Source organism: Carcharodon carcharias, chromosome 18 (assembly GCF_017639515.1).
Source record: "Carcharodon carcharias isolate sCarCar2 chromosome 18, sCarCar2.pri, whole genome shotgun sequence".
In the NCBI taxonomy this organism is placed as follows: Eukaryota; Metazoa; Chordata; class Chondrichthyes; order Lamniformes; family Lamnidae; genus Carcharodon; species Carcharodon carcharias.
Window position 1 is genome coordinate 73,605,371 of NC_054484.1, and position 15,633 is coordinate 73,621,003.

The window sequence follows — 15,633 nt, forward strand, 5'->3', positions numbered from 1 at the left end:
GAAAATCATAATATGAATAGGCAAAGTAAACATGGCTTTATAAAAGGGAAATCACATTTGGGAAATCTATTATAAGCTTTTTTATGGTGTAACTAGTAGGGGAGATAAAGGAGAACCAGTGGATGTAGTATACTTGGATTTCCAAAAGTCATGCAAGATGTGTTCAAGGGGTTGGATGTGACATATTAGTATGGTTAAGAGTATTGGTTAAAGAACAGAAAAGAAACAGTCAGAATAAATGGTTCATTTTCAGGTTGGCAGGCTGTTACTAGTGGGATGCCACAAGGATCAAAGTTGGAGCCTCTGCTATTTACAAATCTATATTAACAACTCAGATGAAGGGACCAAGTGTAATGCTTCCAAGTTTTCTAATGATACAAAGCTAGGTGGGAAAGTATGTTCTGAGGAGGGTAAAAGAGTCTGCAAAAAATATATGCAGATTAAGTGAGTGGCGAAAAAGGTGGCAGATGGAGTATAATGTAAGGCAATGTGCAGTTTATTACCTTAAGTAGGAAGAATAGAGAAGCAGTATATATTTTAAATGATGAGAAGCTACTAAATGTTGATGTTCAGAGCAATTTGGGTGTCCTTGTACAAAAAACACAAAGTTAACACAAAGGTGCAGCCAACAATTAGAAGACACATGGTATGTTGGCCTTTATTTCTGGGAATTAGAGTGCCAGAGTAAGGAAGTCTTGCTTCGATTGTACAGGACTTTGGTGAACCACATGAAGAGTTTTGGTATCCTGACCTAAGGATGGGAGGGATGGAGGGAATGCAGCAAATGTTCATTAGATTGGTTCTTGGGATGAGGGGCTTGTCCTTCGAGAAGAGATTAAGAAGACTTTGGCCTTTATTCCCTGGAGTTTCAAAGAATGGGAGCTGATCTCATTGAAACACAAAATTCTTAAGGGGCTTGATGGGGTGGATGCTGGGAAGATATTTCTGTGGTTGCAGAGTCTAGAACTAGAGGTCACAGTGTCAGAATAAGGGGTTTGTCATTGAGTGAGGAGAAAGTTCTTCACTCAAAGGGTTGTTTGGCATTCTCAACCCCAGAGATTTATGGATGTCCAGTCATTGGATATTTTCAAGACAAAAATCAAAAGATTTTTGAGTGCTAAGGGCACCGGGGATATGGGGATAGCATGCAAAGCTGGAGTTAAGGTAGAAGTTCAACCATGATCTTACCGAATGGCAGAGTGGGCATGAAGCTGAATGGCCAACTCCTGTTCCTATTTCTTTTGTTCTTACATTACATTTTACACTGTCCTTGATTATTAGAGTAGTAGATGAATCAACATCAACAACATGGAATAAACAAAATGCTTCAGAAAAAAGGAATAATTCGAGATTAAATCTAATGCAATACTCTCTTTGCTTCTTGTATAGATTGTGATTATCCCTTGGGTATGGCATCTGGAAGTATAACTGATCCACAGATCACTGCATCAAGCTATGTAGGTAAGTACTTTGCTACCGCTAATTTGAATAATTGAACTTGTTTCTAAAACATTTGTAAATGGGAGAACTTGGTGATGCCATGAATCAGCCCAGTGTTCTTCAGACCCCTGGCCTGTCTTGGATCTTGTTCAAACTAAGATGAAAACCTTATCCCTTCAATGTGCTTCATAAACAAAGACTATTTTGGCAATTCTAGGTTAGAGCCTAGACAGTGTGACTGCTCAGCATAAAACAAACATAATCTAGTATGAATTTTCATTTAGCAAAATCACAAGAGCGGCTGATGTGGTAAATGGGAAGCCTCACACTAGATAACTACAGGGTGTTTTTTTTGGTACGTTAGAGTTTGTACTTGATTCTATAATCAAGGCCATTGGAATCTTGTGACCTTTCAAAACCAGTTTCTATTTCTGTTCTCTAGTTCTGGTTCATTTCTGGACTAGTTCTGATGAAGTCATACGGACTCAAAACGTTAACTCTGTCTTCCTTTCCACAGATGCCGTCAGACCTACAGAGTTTTTCCAGCAATTTTTATTTCTGTTTCAGATTTCCAGCATCCGCAGTATTTTGCTTTTATTCTATTTCTGTTCTCCTGTCTGCTGTTCTCCACTTTTGTGCATCTCTCTCTTTGCATCTGCAGATCCCACCACAGCATGTCATTGTTGGCATTGATGGTGATTTTCTTCATTGTTCAAAGTTCTATCATAGCAGCTTTCAAATATTTTTGTTGAAGGGTTCCTTTTCAAATGGTTCACAGACCTCCCTTTTAAATTATATTACAGCATAATACTTATAATATGAAATTGCTGCTTGTAAAAAGTGTCTTAATAATTTCTTTTAAGAATACAGATACTTACAGTTATTAGAGAGATGGGTATTCCTGCTTCTCACTGCAAAGTCTATAAGTTTCAGAGGAGCATCGGGGGAACAGGAGCCTGGAGAGGGCAGGAGCACGTTGGGAGGTGGGGGAACAGAACACATCTCCGACAGCCACTCATTTGCTTACCCGTAACCACAGCACGTTCACAATTTGCAGATTTCCTGGAAAGTCTCTTAAGGAGCACATGCACCCCAGCTTGAGAAGCGCAATTTTATCGAGAATGTCCTTAGCACCACTCTTGATCCAGTCCATTTGAAGACCTCCAAACTTCTGAACACATCTATAATCACAAGAATTCTCTGCAAAGCATTTGCCACAGTGAGCTGAGAAGCTGCAAACAGAGACTTTATTGAGATCAGACAATCTGAACTTTAAACATTCCAATGAAGTGCCTTTCAATCTTGCCTCCTTTTCATTGATGAGTTTCCCAAACCCTGGGAAACCCATATAAGAGGTGCTAAATTCAAAGCCCTGCTGAAATCTCTGGTTGACTCTGAACTGCCCTCTGTAATTGCCTAGCTAGCCAGCCAGCCAGTCAGTTGTATTCAGGGAGGTGGCTCACTATCACCTTCTCAATTAAATATGGATAATAAATACTGCCTTGTCATGGATGCCCACATCCTGTAAATAAATAGTAACAAAAAGTGCGTCATTAGGATGTGATAACGACCGACCCTCCACCAGTGTGCAATTAGTCATCTGTACCCCAACCTCAGTTAAATGCCAAAGTGGGAACTTTGGAGGTGGATTGAGAATTCTGAAATCTTTACCTTCCCATCTGCCCCCAACCCACCCTCTTTGGGGTTTAAAATCCCCCCTTGTTTAAAGTACAAGTATATACAGCATCATAAACATTTTCCCATTTCAAATGGGAATTGAAAATTATACCGTTGTCTCCCCTCGAACCTTTAAAGTGTCATGGGGGCAGCAGTTGTTGACAGATGCAATAACCAAGTGGTATTACACTTAACAATTGCTGAATGCATTAATCAAACCAACAGATATAAAACTGTAATTATAAATGGAAAATGCTTAACACTGCAGCTCTTATCACCATACTAGGAACTACAGTTCATAAACACCATACAAACATATGGACAAAGAGCAGGAGTAGGCCATTCGGCACCTCGAGCCTGCTCCGACATTCAATAAGATCATGTCTGACCTGATAGCAACCTCAAAGCTACCCCCAATAACCTATCACCCCCTTGCTTGCCAGGAATCTATCCACATCTGCCTTAAAACTATTCAAAGACAAGGATGTATTCAATGCATTTCACACTGCAGGCACTTGACTTGATTGGTGGGCCATTCTTTTTTTTAGATGAGAAATACAACAAATATTTCATTGGATTTTTCCAATAAGTTGGTGCCAATTCGCCACATTCACAATAGCAGGAAATTGTTATTGAGCCTTATTCCCAGAGAAGTGGGGTCCCTTCCATTAAACTCACAGCACCAACACTTTTAAATGAAGGTTTACATCGTGGCTTTGAATGTTGGGATAGCTTTGTCTCCATAGTTGCTTTCTGATAGATTTTCAAGGGTACAGCAGAAATATTTTGATAATTTTTTGGATATTAGGGGCATCAAGGGATATGGAGAGAAAGTGGAAATATGGTGTTGAGATAGAGGATCAGCAATGATCATATTGAATGGCAGAGCAGGCTCGAAGGGCCGAATGGCCTACTCCTAGTTTCCATGTTATATGTTTCTATGTTATTCCACCCTGGGGGTGAACCCAGCTGTCAACTCAGCTGCATGGCTTGTAAAATGTAAATCTATCACCTACAATTTGTTCAATGTTCATGCTCTGGGGAGCATCAATCAAAATAAGTGTGGATTGCTTCTCGAAATAAAGAGCAGGCCAGCTAGTTAAAAAAGTTTTGACATTATTCAAAATTCTGAATCCATTCTGTCCAAGTAAATCTTTAGTAAAAGGTGAAAGATTTATATGACTTGAAGAGAATTCCCACTAATCTCAGCTACTGAATTAGCTGATTTATTCGAAGTAAGGTTAACAGGTCATTATTCAAGATATGAAATGAATGAGCATTCACAAATTCCAGATCAGTGGGTATTGAAAAGCTATTATTAGCTTTTTTTAAGTTGAAAATACTAGCGTTCATTATAATACAATAGTTTTGGCAAGGAAAGTTTCAATGCTGCTTTCTATGCCTTTGCAGTCTCGTGAGCACTAGGATCCTTAGCTATACCAAACTTCTTGTGTGCTTGATACTGTCATTGGGTACAAAATTGGAAAAATAATCCCAATCTCTAGTATTGGTAAAAAGGGAAAGAGTAGGAATAAACGGGTCTTTTACCGAATGGCAGGCAGTGACTAGTGGGGTACCGCAGGGATCGGTGCTGGGACCCCAGCTATTCACAATATATATTAATGATTTAGATGAGGGAACTAAATGTAATATCTCCAAATTCATAGATAACACAAAGCTGGGTGGGAGGTTGAGCTGTGAGGAGGATGCAGAGATGCTTCAGTGTGATTTGGACAAGCTGAGTGAGTGGGCAAATGCATGGCAGATGCAGTGTAATGTGGATAAATGTGAGGTTATCCACTTTGGTAGCAAAACAGGAAGGTAGATTATTATCTGAATGGCTATAAATTGAGAGAGCGGAATGTGCAATGAGATCTGGGTATCCTCATATACCAGTCGCTGAAGGTAAGCATGCAGGTGCAGCAGGCGGTAAAGAAGGCAAATGGTATCTTGGCCTTCATAGTGAGAGGATTCAAGTACAGGAGCAGGGATGTCTTGCTGCAATTATACAGGGCCTTGGTGAGGCCACACCTGGAATATTGTTTGCAGTTTTAGCCTCCTTATCTGAGGAAGGATGTTCTTGCTATAGAGGGAGTGCAGCGAAGGTTTACCAGACTGTTTCCTGGGATGGCAGGACTGACATATGAGGAGAGATTGAGTCAGTTAGGATTATATTGGCTGGAGTTCAGAAGAATGAGGGGGTATCTCATAGAAACCTATAAAATTCTAACAGGACTGGGCAGGGTAGATGCAGGAAGGGTGTTCCCGATGGTGAGGGAGTCCAGAACCAGGGGTCACAGTCTGAGGATACGGGATAGACTACTTAGGACTGAGATGAGGAGAAATTTCTTCACCCAGAGTGGTGAGCCTGTGGATTTCGCTATCACAGAAAGCAGTTGAGGCCAAAACATTGTATGTTTTCAAGAAGGAGTTAGATATGGTTCTTGGGGCGAAAGGGATCAAAGGGTATGGGGAGAAAGCGGGAGCAGGCTATTGAGTTGGATGGTTAGCCATGATCATAATGAATGGTGGAGCGGGCTCGAAGGGCCGAATGGCCTATTCCTGCTCCTAGTTTCTATGTTTCTATGAAAAAAAACTACATACGCTGAAAATAGACAGATTCTGATAGCTTCTGAAAGGTCAAAGATGGCGTGAATGTTTCAGATGTACCCCTTCAGCAGAACCTGGGCCTGAATCTTGCATTCTGAGGTCGGGCGTGTGTCCTACCCGAACGCATGTAAAATTGCGCAAAATGACATCGGGCATGTGTCCCAATGTCATTGCACATGCGTGCAATGTTGGAGTCGGAGCCATGCCCGCCAACAATTAAGAAGCTTATTAAGGCCGTTAAAGTATTAATTAAGTGCGATTTTTCGCTGCCCATCCAACGTTATGGTTGGCAGGTGGGCGAAGCAGCCATGCGGCCTTTGGATTTTTGAGGAACTCTCCACAGGTGGCAAGAGGTTTCCAATATTAATTTAAAAAAATTAAAATGTTTCAACAGAATTTTTATAATCTGTATGTTCATGTGAGGGAGTCTGATGTGTGGATATTCTTTCCTGCATTTCCAAATCTTTATTTCATGGTTTAAAATTTTTCAGCTCACTGAGGCAGCTCTCTGCCTTCAGGGAGCTTTCAATGCATGCTCCCCCGCGGCCACACAGACTTCAGCACTTGCCCTCCTTCCACCCCCACCCTGGCAGCACTGGGCCTTTCAGCACCCGTTTCATGCTGGCCGGCCGTTAATTGGTCGTTAATTGGCCAGGCAGCGTGAAATCGCGGTCGGGAGCCGATTGCGGGCAGCATTTCCGTTTCCCGGCTGCTCCCCAGCCCGACGACCCCAAAATTCTGCCCAGAGAGACAGCGTGATACTGGTGCAGGTGTGATGTCTTCCTCGGAGCTCAGTGGGGTCCTCTGGGTTTGCCGGTGGCTCCTGCAGATGGCACATCTGCGGAAGGAAGGCAAAAGATCAGTGCATTCAATCATCAAAGTCACTATGCATGCTAGGCAGGCTAAGGAGACAGAGGAGACCTACTGCATGGTGCTATCTCCATTGGAGCTTCAATGGGCTCGCTGGCTATGACAGTTCAGTTTCTGATGAGAGAAACCCATTATGTTTCCAGTCCCCACCGCACACGTATCTATCATCTGCACTCTTAGCTTCACCTGAGACCCCCCACCTCACCGGAGGAACGAGCTGGCCGGTGACGTTCCAGCTCCAGTGCATCGCTTTCGTGTTTCGTGAGGATGCACAGATTTGGCACTCCTCCACCTGTTCTGCGGTGCTCCACAGCATTAAGACTATCTTCTCCTGACAGGGAAAGATAGAAAGCCTCATTATTGCGCCGTCTTCCTGAAAGTTCTTTCCTGGTTCTCCCCACCTGGGCATTAGGCGGGCTGTGTGACTGTGGCACATCTCACCCTGCAGTGCACTGAGGCCAGTCGTGCTGACATCCCAGCCTTGGCAGGGCAGGCTTCGGTGCCAGTTGGCATACACACTCTTAGACCCCTGAACATTCCGAGCAACGGGCACCTGACTAAAGTTCTCCTCACAGGTCCATGCCATTTATTTACATACCCTTGCTGACCACAGCAGATCACTGAGTCTTTTGTGTCACTGAAGGCACCATATCGTGCCAACTGACCTGGGTGACAACCTACATCCAGACCTTCTTGGTCAGGTGGGGCAGCCTTCTCCTGCCATCCCTGAGCATTAGGATATGCCGCTTGGCACTGACCTCCTCCAGCACTCCCAGGCACTCATCTGAGAAATGGGAGGCAGAGTGTCCGCCTGACTTGCCCTCCCACCTTCCATGACCACCAGGTGCTGAGGTCATGACTGCACACCAGGACATTTCATGGGTTTCTTCAAAACAGCTCCCTCAGCCTCCCCGACAATTCCTGGCAGCCTTCAAGGAGCTGCCTTTTCTGTTTTTTGAATGCTCCACCGGGTCCCCATTGGACCAGGCGCCCGACGCGTTCCTACCCCCGCACCGGAAAACACATCCGGCAGTCGCGTTTCACGCTGGGCAGGCCTCAATAGGCCACCCGGCGTAAGATGGCATTCACAGCGCGAACACAGCCAGGAGCGGGTTTTACATCCATTTCCAACCACAGCGACTTCGGGCGCAACCCATGAGTAGAATTCAAGCCCTGAAATATTAAACTAATTATCTTTTCTCTTTTCAGACTCTGATTGACCTAATAAATAATCGCAGAATTTCTGTTTTTACTTCTATTTTGTGTCTCTCGTTGAAAAAGCTAAATGTTCATATTTCTTTCCCTCACTTACATGCACACACAGCATGAAAGGTGTGGTATTAGGCAAATGTTATATCAGAAATTAGGGCTATTTTAACAAAGTAGATATTTAGCCCCCAAAGTTAGTAGCTGTGATATAAAATTTGTGTCATTATATGATGTTCCTATTGCTGAGTGCATGACTGATGAGGATTTTAGTAAAGGCAGTAACCTGACATAAAAGGGCTCTTTTTTTTTTAAATCCCTCATTTGCAAATGTGTGGTCGTTTACTTAGATGATGTCCTCTTCACTGGACAGACTGAAGCTGAACACTTAGCCAACCTTGAAGTATGAGAAGATTTATGGAAGCAGGCGTGTGTTTGGAGTGAGAAAAATGCACATTCCAGGTATCTAAGGTAACCTACCTGGGTCACAGAGTGGACCCTATGGGGTTGCATCCTGCTGAAGACAAGATCCAAGCCATTAAAGATGCACCATCACCCTCTAATGTGACAGAGCTTAGATCATTCCTAGGGATGATAAATTATTACAACCGTTTTTTTTATCTAATCTGTCCACTGTGCTTGCACCACTCCACCTGTTGCTGAGGAAGAACCACCACTGGTCATGGGATTCATAGCAAGAAGAAGCCTTTGCAAGAGCAAAGAAATTGCATCATTCATCATGCGTGTGGTACATTATGACCCAGCTAAAGAGCTAGTGCTGAAGTGTGATGCTCCTCCCTGTGGCATAGGAGCCGCATTGTCACATAAAATGGAGGACAGGTCAGAAAAGCCCATTGCCTACTTTTAAAGAACACCCTCCCAGGCTGAAAAAGGCCACTGCCAGCTGGAGAAAGAAGGACTTTCGGTTGTATTTGGTGTCAAGAAGCTTCACCAATATCTACACGGGTGACATTTTACCATTGGTCTGAGCATAAGCCACTGACAGGTTTGTTCAGCGAACACAAAGCTATTCCAGTGATAGCTTCAGTGAGAATCCAACTTTGGGCTTTGATGCTATCAGCTTGCGAGTACACATTCCTGTACTGCCCTGGCTTGCATATAGCTAATGCAGATGCACTTAGTAGTCTTCTGTTACTTGGCAGTCCTGCTAACATGTCTGTTCCACAAGAGTTAATGTTGTTAAATTTTTTGGACTCATCACCTGTATGTGCTAAACAGATCAAGAATTGGACAAGTAGAGACCCAGTACTGTCAAAAGTCAAAGACTTCAGGTCAAATCATCCTTGCGCGCTAATGTCGGGAGTGCCCAGTGTCATGAATGGTCAATATGGCGAGAAGGCCAAAAATTGGTTTCACGACGTTATGAAACCAGCTTGCAATCGTCCGTTCATCCTGTCGTTGGGGGGCCACATTCCCCGCCATCGGATGTTGGGAAACTCATTGTAATACATCAGCATATCATTATAAGGCCTGCCCACCAGAGTCATCCCTCCTGTTGGATTGTCTGCCCACGCTGGCGGGAAAACATGCCGGTGCAGAACACATCTTGACAACAGTGACGTGCAAAAGTCAGGACTTAGCACCAGTGCCTTGTTCATATCGTGGACATCCGAGAAGGAGAAGATGCTGGAGCTCGATAGCAACGGGATCCTGGAGGAACGCCCATGGCATGCTGGGTGGATTCTCATGGACATGGCTCCGCCGCGAAGCAGCTCACAGCAGTTAGAAAGTCACCGTTGATGCTCACAACAGATGATGGTCGAGGGGGTGGGGGAGGAAGGTCTAGGATCAACTGGGAGAGGAAGGGGTGTCGGGGGGCGTGAGGTTGGGAGAGGGGGAATGAAGGTGTTGGGGGAGGTTGGGAGGGGGAAAGGAATATGGGGCAGAGGGGGTAACAGGGGAGAAGATGGAAACTGGGGAGCTGGGGGGGGCACGGCTGAAGGTGTAAGAGAAGGAGTTCAGAGAGGGGAAGGAGTGCGGAGAGGGGAAGGAGTGCGGAGAGGGGAGGGAATAAGGGTGGAGGAAAAAGTAAGGGTGAAGGAAGGAGTCCAGAAGTGGAAGGAGTAAAGCTGGAGGAAGAAATGAGGTTGCTTGAGGGAGTCAGGAAGGGGGAAGGAGTAAGGCTGGAGGAAGAAGTGAGGCAGGAGGAAGGAGTCAGGAGGGCGGAAGGACTATGACAACCTCCCGGGGAATGAACTGAGGGTGGGCGCGGAACAAGAGAATGGTGAGAATGACCGAGGGCAGAGTGAAGCGGTAGGGTGGGAGGGTGAGGGTTTGATGGTAGCAGTAGAAGGGACGGCCAGGTTGGTTGGTGGGGACTCGGAGACAGACTCGGACCCTGGAGGTGGGAAGGAGGAGGCTGGGGAGGTGAATATGGATGGGGGTGGGATTTTCAGGAAGGAAGTGAATGCGCATGTTCACCGTCCACTAAGGTTGGGGCAGGTCGGTCACGGAGGGGAAGTGGAAGGTGATGCCAGGAGGGTTAACTATGAGGGGGGAGATGAAATAGCTGGCTGGGGGAGGGGAAAACACAGGGGAGCTGATGAAAAAGCGAATCCACACCATGCTGTCTAAATGGAAAGTAAAACAACAGTCGTGGTGGGCGTGATCAGGTGCTGCTGGGAGTGTGAACATTGGCTGAGAGGAGATGCAGGTCAGCTCAGATGGACAACTGAATGCAAACCCCAGCAGGTAGCATTGAAAATGCTCAGGACATTGAGGTGAGTGTGATACGGGAAGGATCTGTGTATGTGGGAGAGAGCTTGCATGAGGCTCCAAAAGGCCCTGCCACACACACACTTCTCCCTCCCAAATCACTCATTGGCCAGCTGCCCTCTCTGCAGTGACAGAGAATGAAGTTGAGGGACTCACAGGCAAAGGAGACTCGGAGGGAGAGGACAGCCTCTGAGATTACTGAATGGATGAACCAGGGATGTCCAGCTGCCGCTCCTCCTCCCTTTGGGTGCTCGGGGGCCCCGGCCTGACTCCTTGAGGGGAAGGAGCACCTTGGGGGACGTCGAGGTGACCCGCTTCCCTCTCATGTTGCCACTGCAGGAACTCACCCATGGTTCCTATGATGGAGTGCAGGTCTGCACACATCTCCATGTTCTGCTGGACCAGGGTCCCCATGGCGTCCACTATCCTTCCCATACGCACACATTTGGGAACCACTTCATCAAAGAGCAGCCGGATGCACTACTCTGACTCACATGCCACTATGTTGGGGGCTTCCAAAAGCTCTTCGTGAAGTTCCCACGCCTTCTGCTGACTCTCCAGGATGAGTTGGAGGGCCAAATCTAGAGGCTTGTCATCTAACTCGGAACTCACAGATGCCTCTTCCCCAGCAGCCCTTTGAGTGCCGGGGAGCTTGCACAAACCTGCCTCCTGCAGCTGTGGACATGTGTCCGTGCGGTGACCACCAGATTGTGAACCCGAGCCTGCTCCAGATCTAGGTCCCACCGAGCTGTGTGTCTCTGCGCTGGTGGAGGGTATGGGTAAAGGCTGTGACGGATCTTCCAGGCTGCTTATTTCCAGCTCTTCAATGGAGGAGGTGTCCTCTTGGCTGGAGGTGAGGACATGGATGGAGCTGAGGGACTGGCTGGTTGAGGCTGTCGGTTGCTTGGCAGAGCTCCCTGTGAACCAAAGTAGGGAAGAGTAGTGCATGGATCAATAGCAGGAGAGAGAGAGCACTCACATTTGCGTTGAGAGAGGGATGATGTAGTTCAGGATCCTCATGTGGGTGTTCACTGCCGACATCACCGTCACCACAGGCAGGGTCTATGTCCTCACCAGTCAGCATGATAACACACTCCTCAGAGTGAGTGAGGGACCTAATGTGGGCCACTTCACCCCCCATCTGGGACCTCTCCCCGCTGATGTCAGCAGGCTTCTTCTGCATGAAAACAGATGGAGAGAGTGTGAGCAGGACACATGACACCACATGAAATCTTTGTGTGGTGAGCAGAGCCATGGGCAGGATGAGGACGCGAGCTCCAGGGGATATGAGCCTGATGAAGATGTGAGGGTGTGTGTGAGAGTTAGTGGTGTTGTCCCTTGAGGTGTGAGATCCCTGTGGATGTGTGATGGGTTTGTGAGTGTGTGAGTTGAGAGTGATGAGAAGAGTGAACTACCTTGGCAGAACAGATAAGACCATTCATTCTGTAGCAGCACTGGGTGACAGTCCTCTTTTGCAAGGCATTGGCGCTGATCACCGCTGCCACCACCTCCCATGCTGGTGATGTCGCTGCCGGTCCTGCAGCCAGAGCGGGATCAGAAAACATCATAGCGGGTCTCCACGGTGTTCAAAAGGCGCTCAAGGGACGTGTCAATAAACCTGGGGGCTGAAGTCTTTTTGCCTCTTGGGCCATCGTGTCTTCTGTGAGCAGTCATGGGCTGGAAGCACTGAGAGGTGTGCACGTGGCTGGACTTTAAATACGGCATCCAGTATGTTGAAGTGGCGAGGTGATGGCATGGTAGGTGAATGAGAGCCTGCCCACCATCGAAATGGCATATTTCCTGGGTATGCATAACTAATGCGGTGGGTTTGGGACAATACAGTGTGAAAAGCCGCCATTGCGGCTGGCGGGTAAAACATCATTTTATCCACCCGCTACCACACTTGATGCAAATCTGGGACGATTCTGCCCTTTTTTACAAGACTAGCCAAATACATTTGTGTCTGATGACCTGCGTCCCTTTTATTCCAGAAGTACTGAACTGCGTTGTCAGGATGGAATCTTGCTGTGGGATTCCAGAGTCATGGTCCCTTCCTAGGGCAGAGAGTCACTCTTGGCAGAGCTCCACTGCGCACACCCAGGCACGTCAAGAATGAAGACATTGGCACGTAGTTATGTCTGGTGGCCAGGAATGGATGGTATCTTTGAGAGCATGGTTAAATATTGTTCCCTTTGCCAGCAACACCAGAAGCTACCTGTTTCAGCTCCTCTTCACCCATGGGAATGTCCTGGTCGACCTTGGGTCAGACTGCATATTGACTGTGTGAGTCCGTTTCTCAGCACCATGTTCCTGTTACTCATCGATGCACATTCGACGTGGCTCGATGTCTACGAAGTAAAAATGCCAACTTCAGCTGCAACTATTGAGAAGCTGCGTCACCCCTTTAGTATACATGGTTTGCCTCAGATTATTGTCTCTGAGAATGAAACAGCTTTCACCAGCATTGAATTTCAGAGGTTCACAGACCTGAAAGGCACCTGACGCATAAAGTCTGTTGCCTGGCATCCTTTGCTAAATGGTCTCGCTGAAAGAGCTATCCAGACCTTTAAAGCTGGTATGAAGAAGCTGTCTGGAGGTACTTTGGAACCTCATCTTTCCAGATTCCTTCTGAGTTACCGCACAACATCACATACTACTACAGGCTCGACTCTGTCAGAGCTATTGATGAAGCATCACTTGCACATGTGTTTGGATTTGGTGTTTCCCAATTTGAAGGGAAGGTGAGATAGAAACAAACTACTCAGAAGCTGAACCATGACCTACACAGCAGTATTCATACATTCAGAATAGGTGACCCTGTGTACGTGTGTAACTTTGAATGTGGACCATGCTGGACTCCAAGAGCAGCCATTTCAGAGACTGGCCCACTATCATTTCGAGTTCAAGTCAAGAACAGAGTAGTGCACAAACATGTGGATCACATGTGAGCAAGAGAAACATCCCAACAAATGCAAGCTCAACCTGTGATTGATGTTTCGCTGCCAACCTCTGAAGTGTGTGATCGCCCTCCAGCTGCTATTCCTGACACACCCAGTGAGCTGCTGAATACAGAACAGCCCACTCCAAATGATGCATCTTTTTGCGCAGCTCAGGAGCCCATTGTTTCTGTTCAGGAACCACCCTCAGTAGAGCTGCGTCGCTCTGACCATCTCTGCAGAGCACCTCAGAGACTTAATCCGTAGTCACGGGAGACATTACGAATGTTTTGTTAATTTTCAGACATGATATTGTTGTTAACAAAAGGAACTTAAGGGGGAGGAAATGTAGTAACTAAATTTGTTGTCCCCCCACCTCCTGTCAACCAACCACCGTGTGACGTGGTTGTGGAGGCTTCTTGCGCGGGTTATGCTTTGGGGTGTGGTTTTCTGACAGGGAGATGGCCACAAGCTTGTAAGCATCTCTACATGTGCTCTGAATAAGCATTAAGCTTTTTTGCACCAAACCTGCTCCTCCAGGATCAAGTGCCAATTATTTACTATCTATATTGATGACTTGGCGGAGGGGGCAAAGTGTAATGTATCCAAATTTACTGATGAAACAAAAATAGGTGGGAGGGCATGTTGTGATGAGGACATAAGGAATCTGCAAGGGCATCTGCAAGGTTGAGCGAATGGGCAAAAACTTGGCAGGTGGAATTTAATGTGGGAAAGTGTGAGGTCATGCATTTTGGTAGGAAGAATCATAAGGCAGACTATTATTCAAATGGAGAGAGACTCCAAAAAAGTGCAGCATAGAGGGATCTTAGTGTTCTTGTGCATGAAACAAAAGGTTAACATGAAGATGCAGCAAGAAATTAAGAAGGCAAATGGAATTTTGGCCCGTATTGCTAGGGGGCTGGAGTTTAATTAAATGGAAGTCTTGTTACAACTCTAACTGGTGAGGCTGCACCTGGAGTACTTTGTACAGTTTTGGTCCCCGTATTTAGGAAAGGATATACTCGCATTGGAGGCAGTTCAAAAGAGATTCACTAGGCTTATTCCTGGGATGAATGAGTTGACTTATCAAGAACGGCTAAACAGGTTAGGCCTTTGTTCTTTAGAGTTTAGAAGAATGAGGGATGATCTTATTAAAACTTACAAGATTCTGAGGGGGTTTGACAGGGTAGATGTTGAGAAGATGTTTCCACAAGTGGGGGAATCTTGAACTAGGGGACATAGCTACAGAATAAGGGGACACTCACTTAAAACTGAAATATGAAGGAATTTTTTCTCTCATAGGGTAGTGAATGATTGGAATTCTTTACCCAGGGGAGTTGTGGAGGCTAGATCACTGCAAGTATTTAAAGAGGAGGTAGATAGATTTTTGAAATATCGGGGAGTTGAGGACTATGAGGAGCTGGCACGAAAGAGTTCAGGCCTGGGGCAGATCAGCCATGACCTTATTGAATGGCGGGGCAGACTTGAGGGGCCGAATGACCTACTCTTGCTTCTATTTCTTATGTTCCTATGTTCCCTCAAGTTATTACGGATTTCCTATTATGAAAGCAGCTAGCACATAAAATGGAGGCTGCATTTTTTACAAAGTTCAAATTGATACACCAGAGATATTCCAGCTACAGCAAGATAGCTCTGCACAAATTAAGTGACAAAATATTTGCTTTGGTATTGGGGTAACGCAATCAAAATGTTAATGGGTTTAGCATATTATAAGAAAAAATGCAATTTGTATGAAAGCAGCCCGATGAAAAATTCCAGAAGGAAATGTAACTTGGTGCAGGTTACTATCTCATTTAAGAGCAAATATTCTTACAGCTCAGACTTCTTTGTGTGTTTTACAGTCTACTTTGACTTGGTTCTCAATATGTTTATAGAAGTGTCTCTGTAAGTCACACTTGTGCAAGTATCACCAGAGATTGTCATGTTAAATATTCACTGGGAGAAAATGGAACAAAGAAAAAGATCCAGTTTGTATGTAGTCTAGCTGCTGGTGCTGTGTGATATCTTGCTCTTTCTGCATTTATGAACCACTATATTTGTGTAATAAATATGGTTCAGCAGTTTAGCCTGTAGCAGCAGATTTTATGATCAATTTTATGATTCCTCTTCTTGGATCTATTGGATCATCTAGTTGCAG

General features: G+C 45.7%; 1 protein-coding gene and 1 pseudogene across 1 annotated transcript in view; one reads left to right on the forward strand and one right to left on the reverse strand.

Annotated features, from left to right (window-relative positions):
* The window catches only part of f5 (coagulation factor V), a 110,939-nt gene that overhangs the window by 74,582 nt on the left and 20,724 nt on the right, over positions 1-15,633 (forward strand). Inside the window, exon 19 of the mRNA XM_041210901.1 lies at positions 1,390-1,461. Coding sequence (XP_041066835.1) covers positions 1,390-1,461 — 72 coding nt within the window. The remainder of the gene's footprint in view (positions 1-1,389; positions 1,462-15,633) is intronic.
* On the reverse strand, positions 4,201-4,320 carry LOC121291004 (annotated as a pseudogene).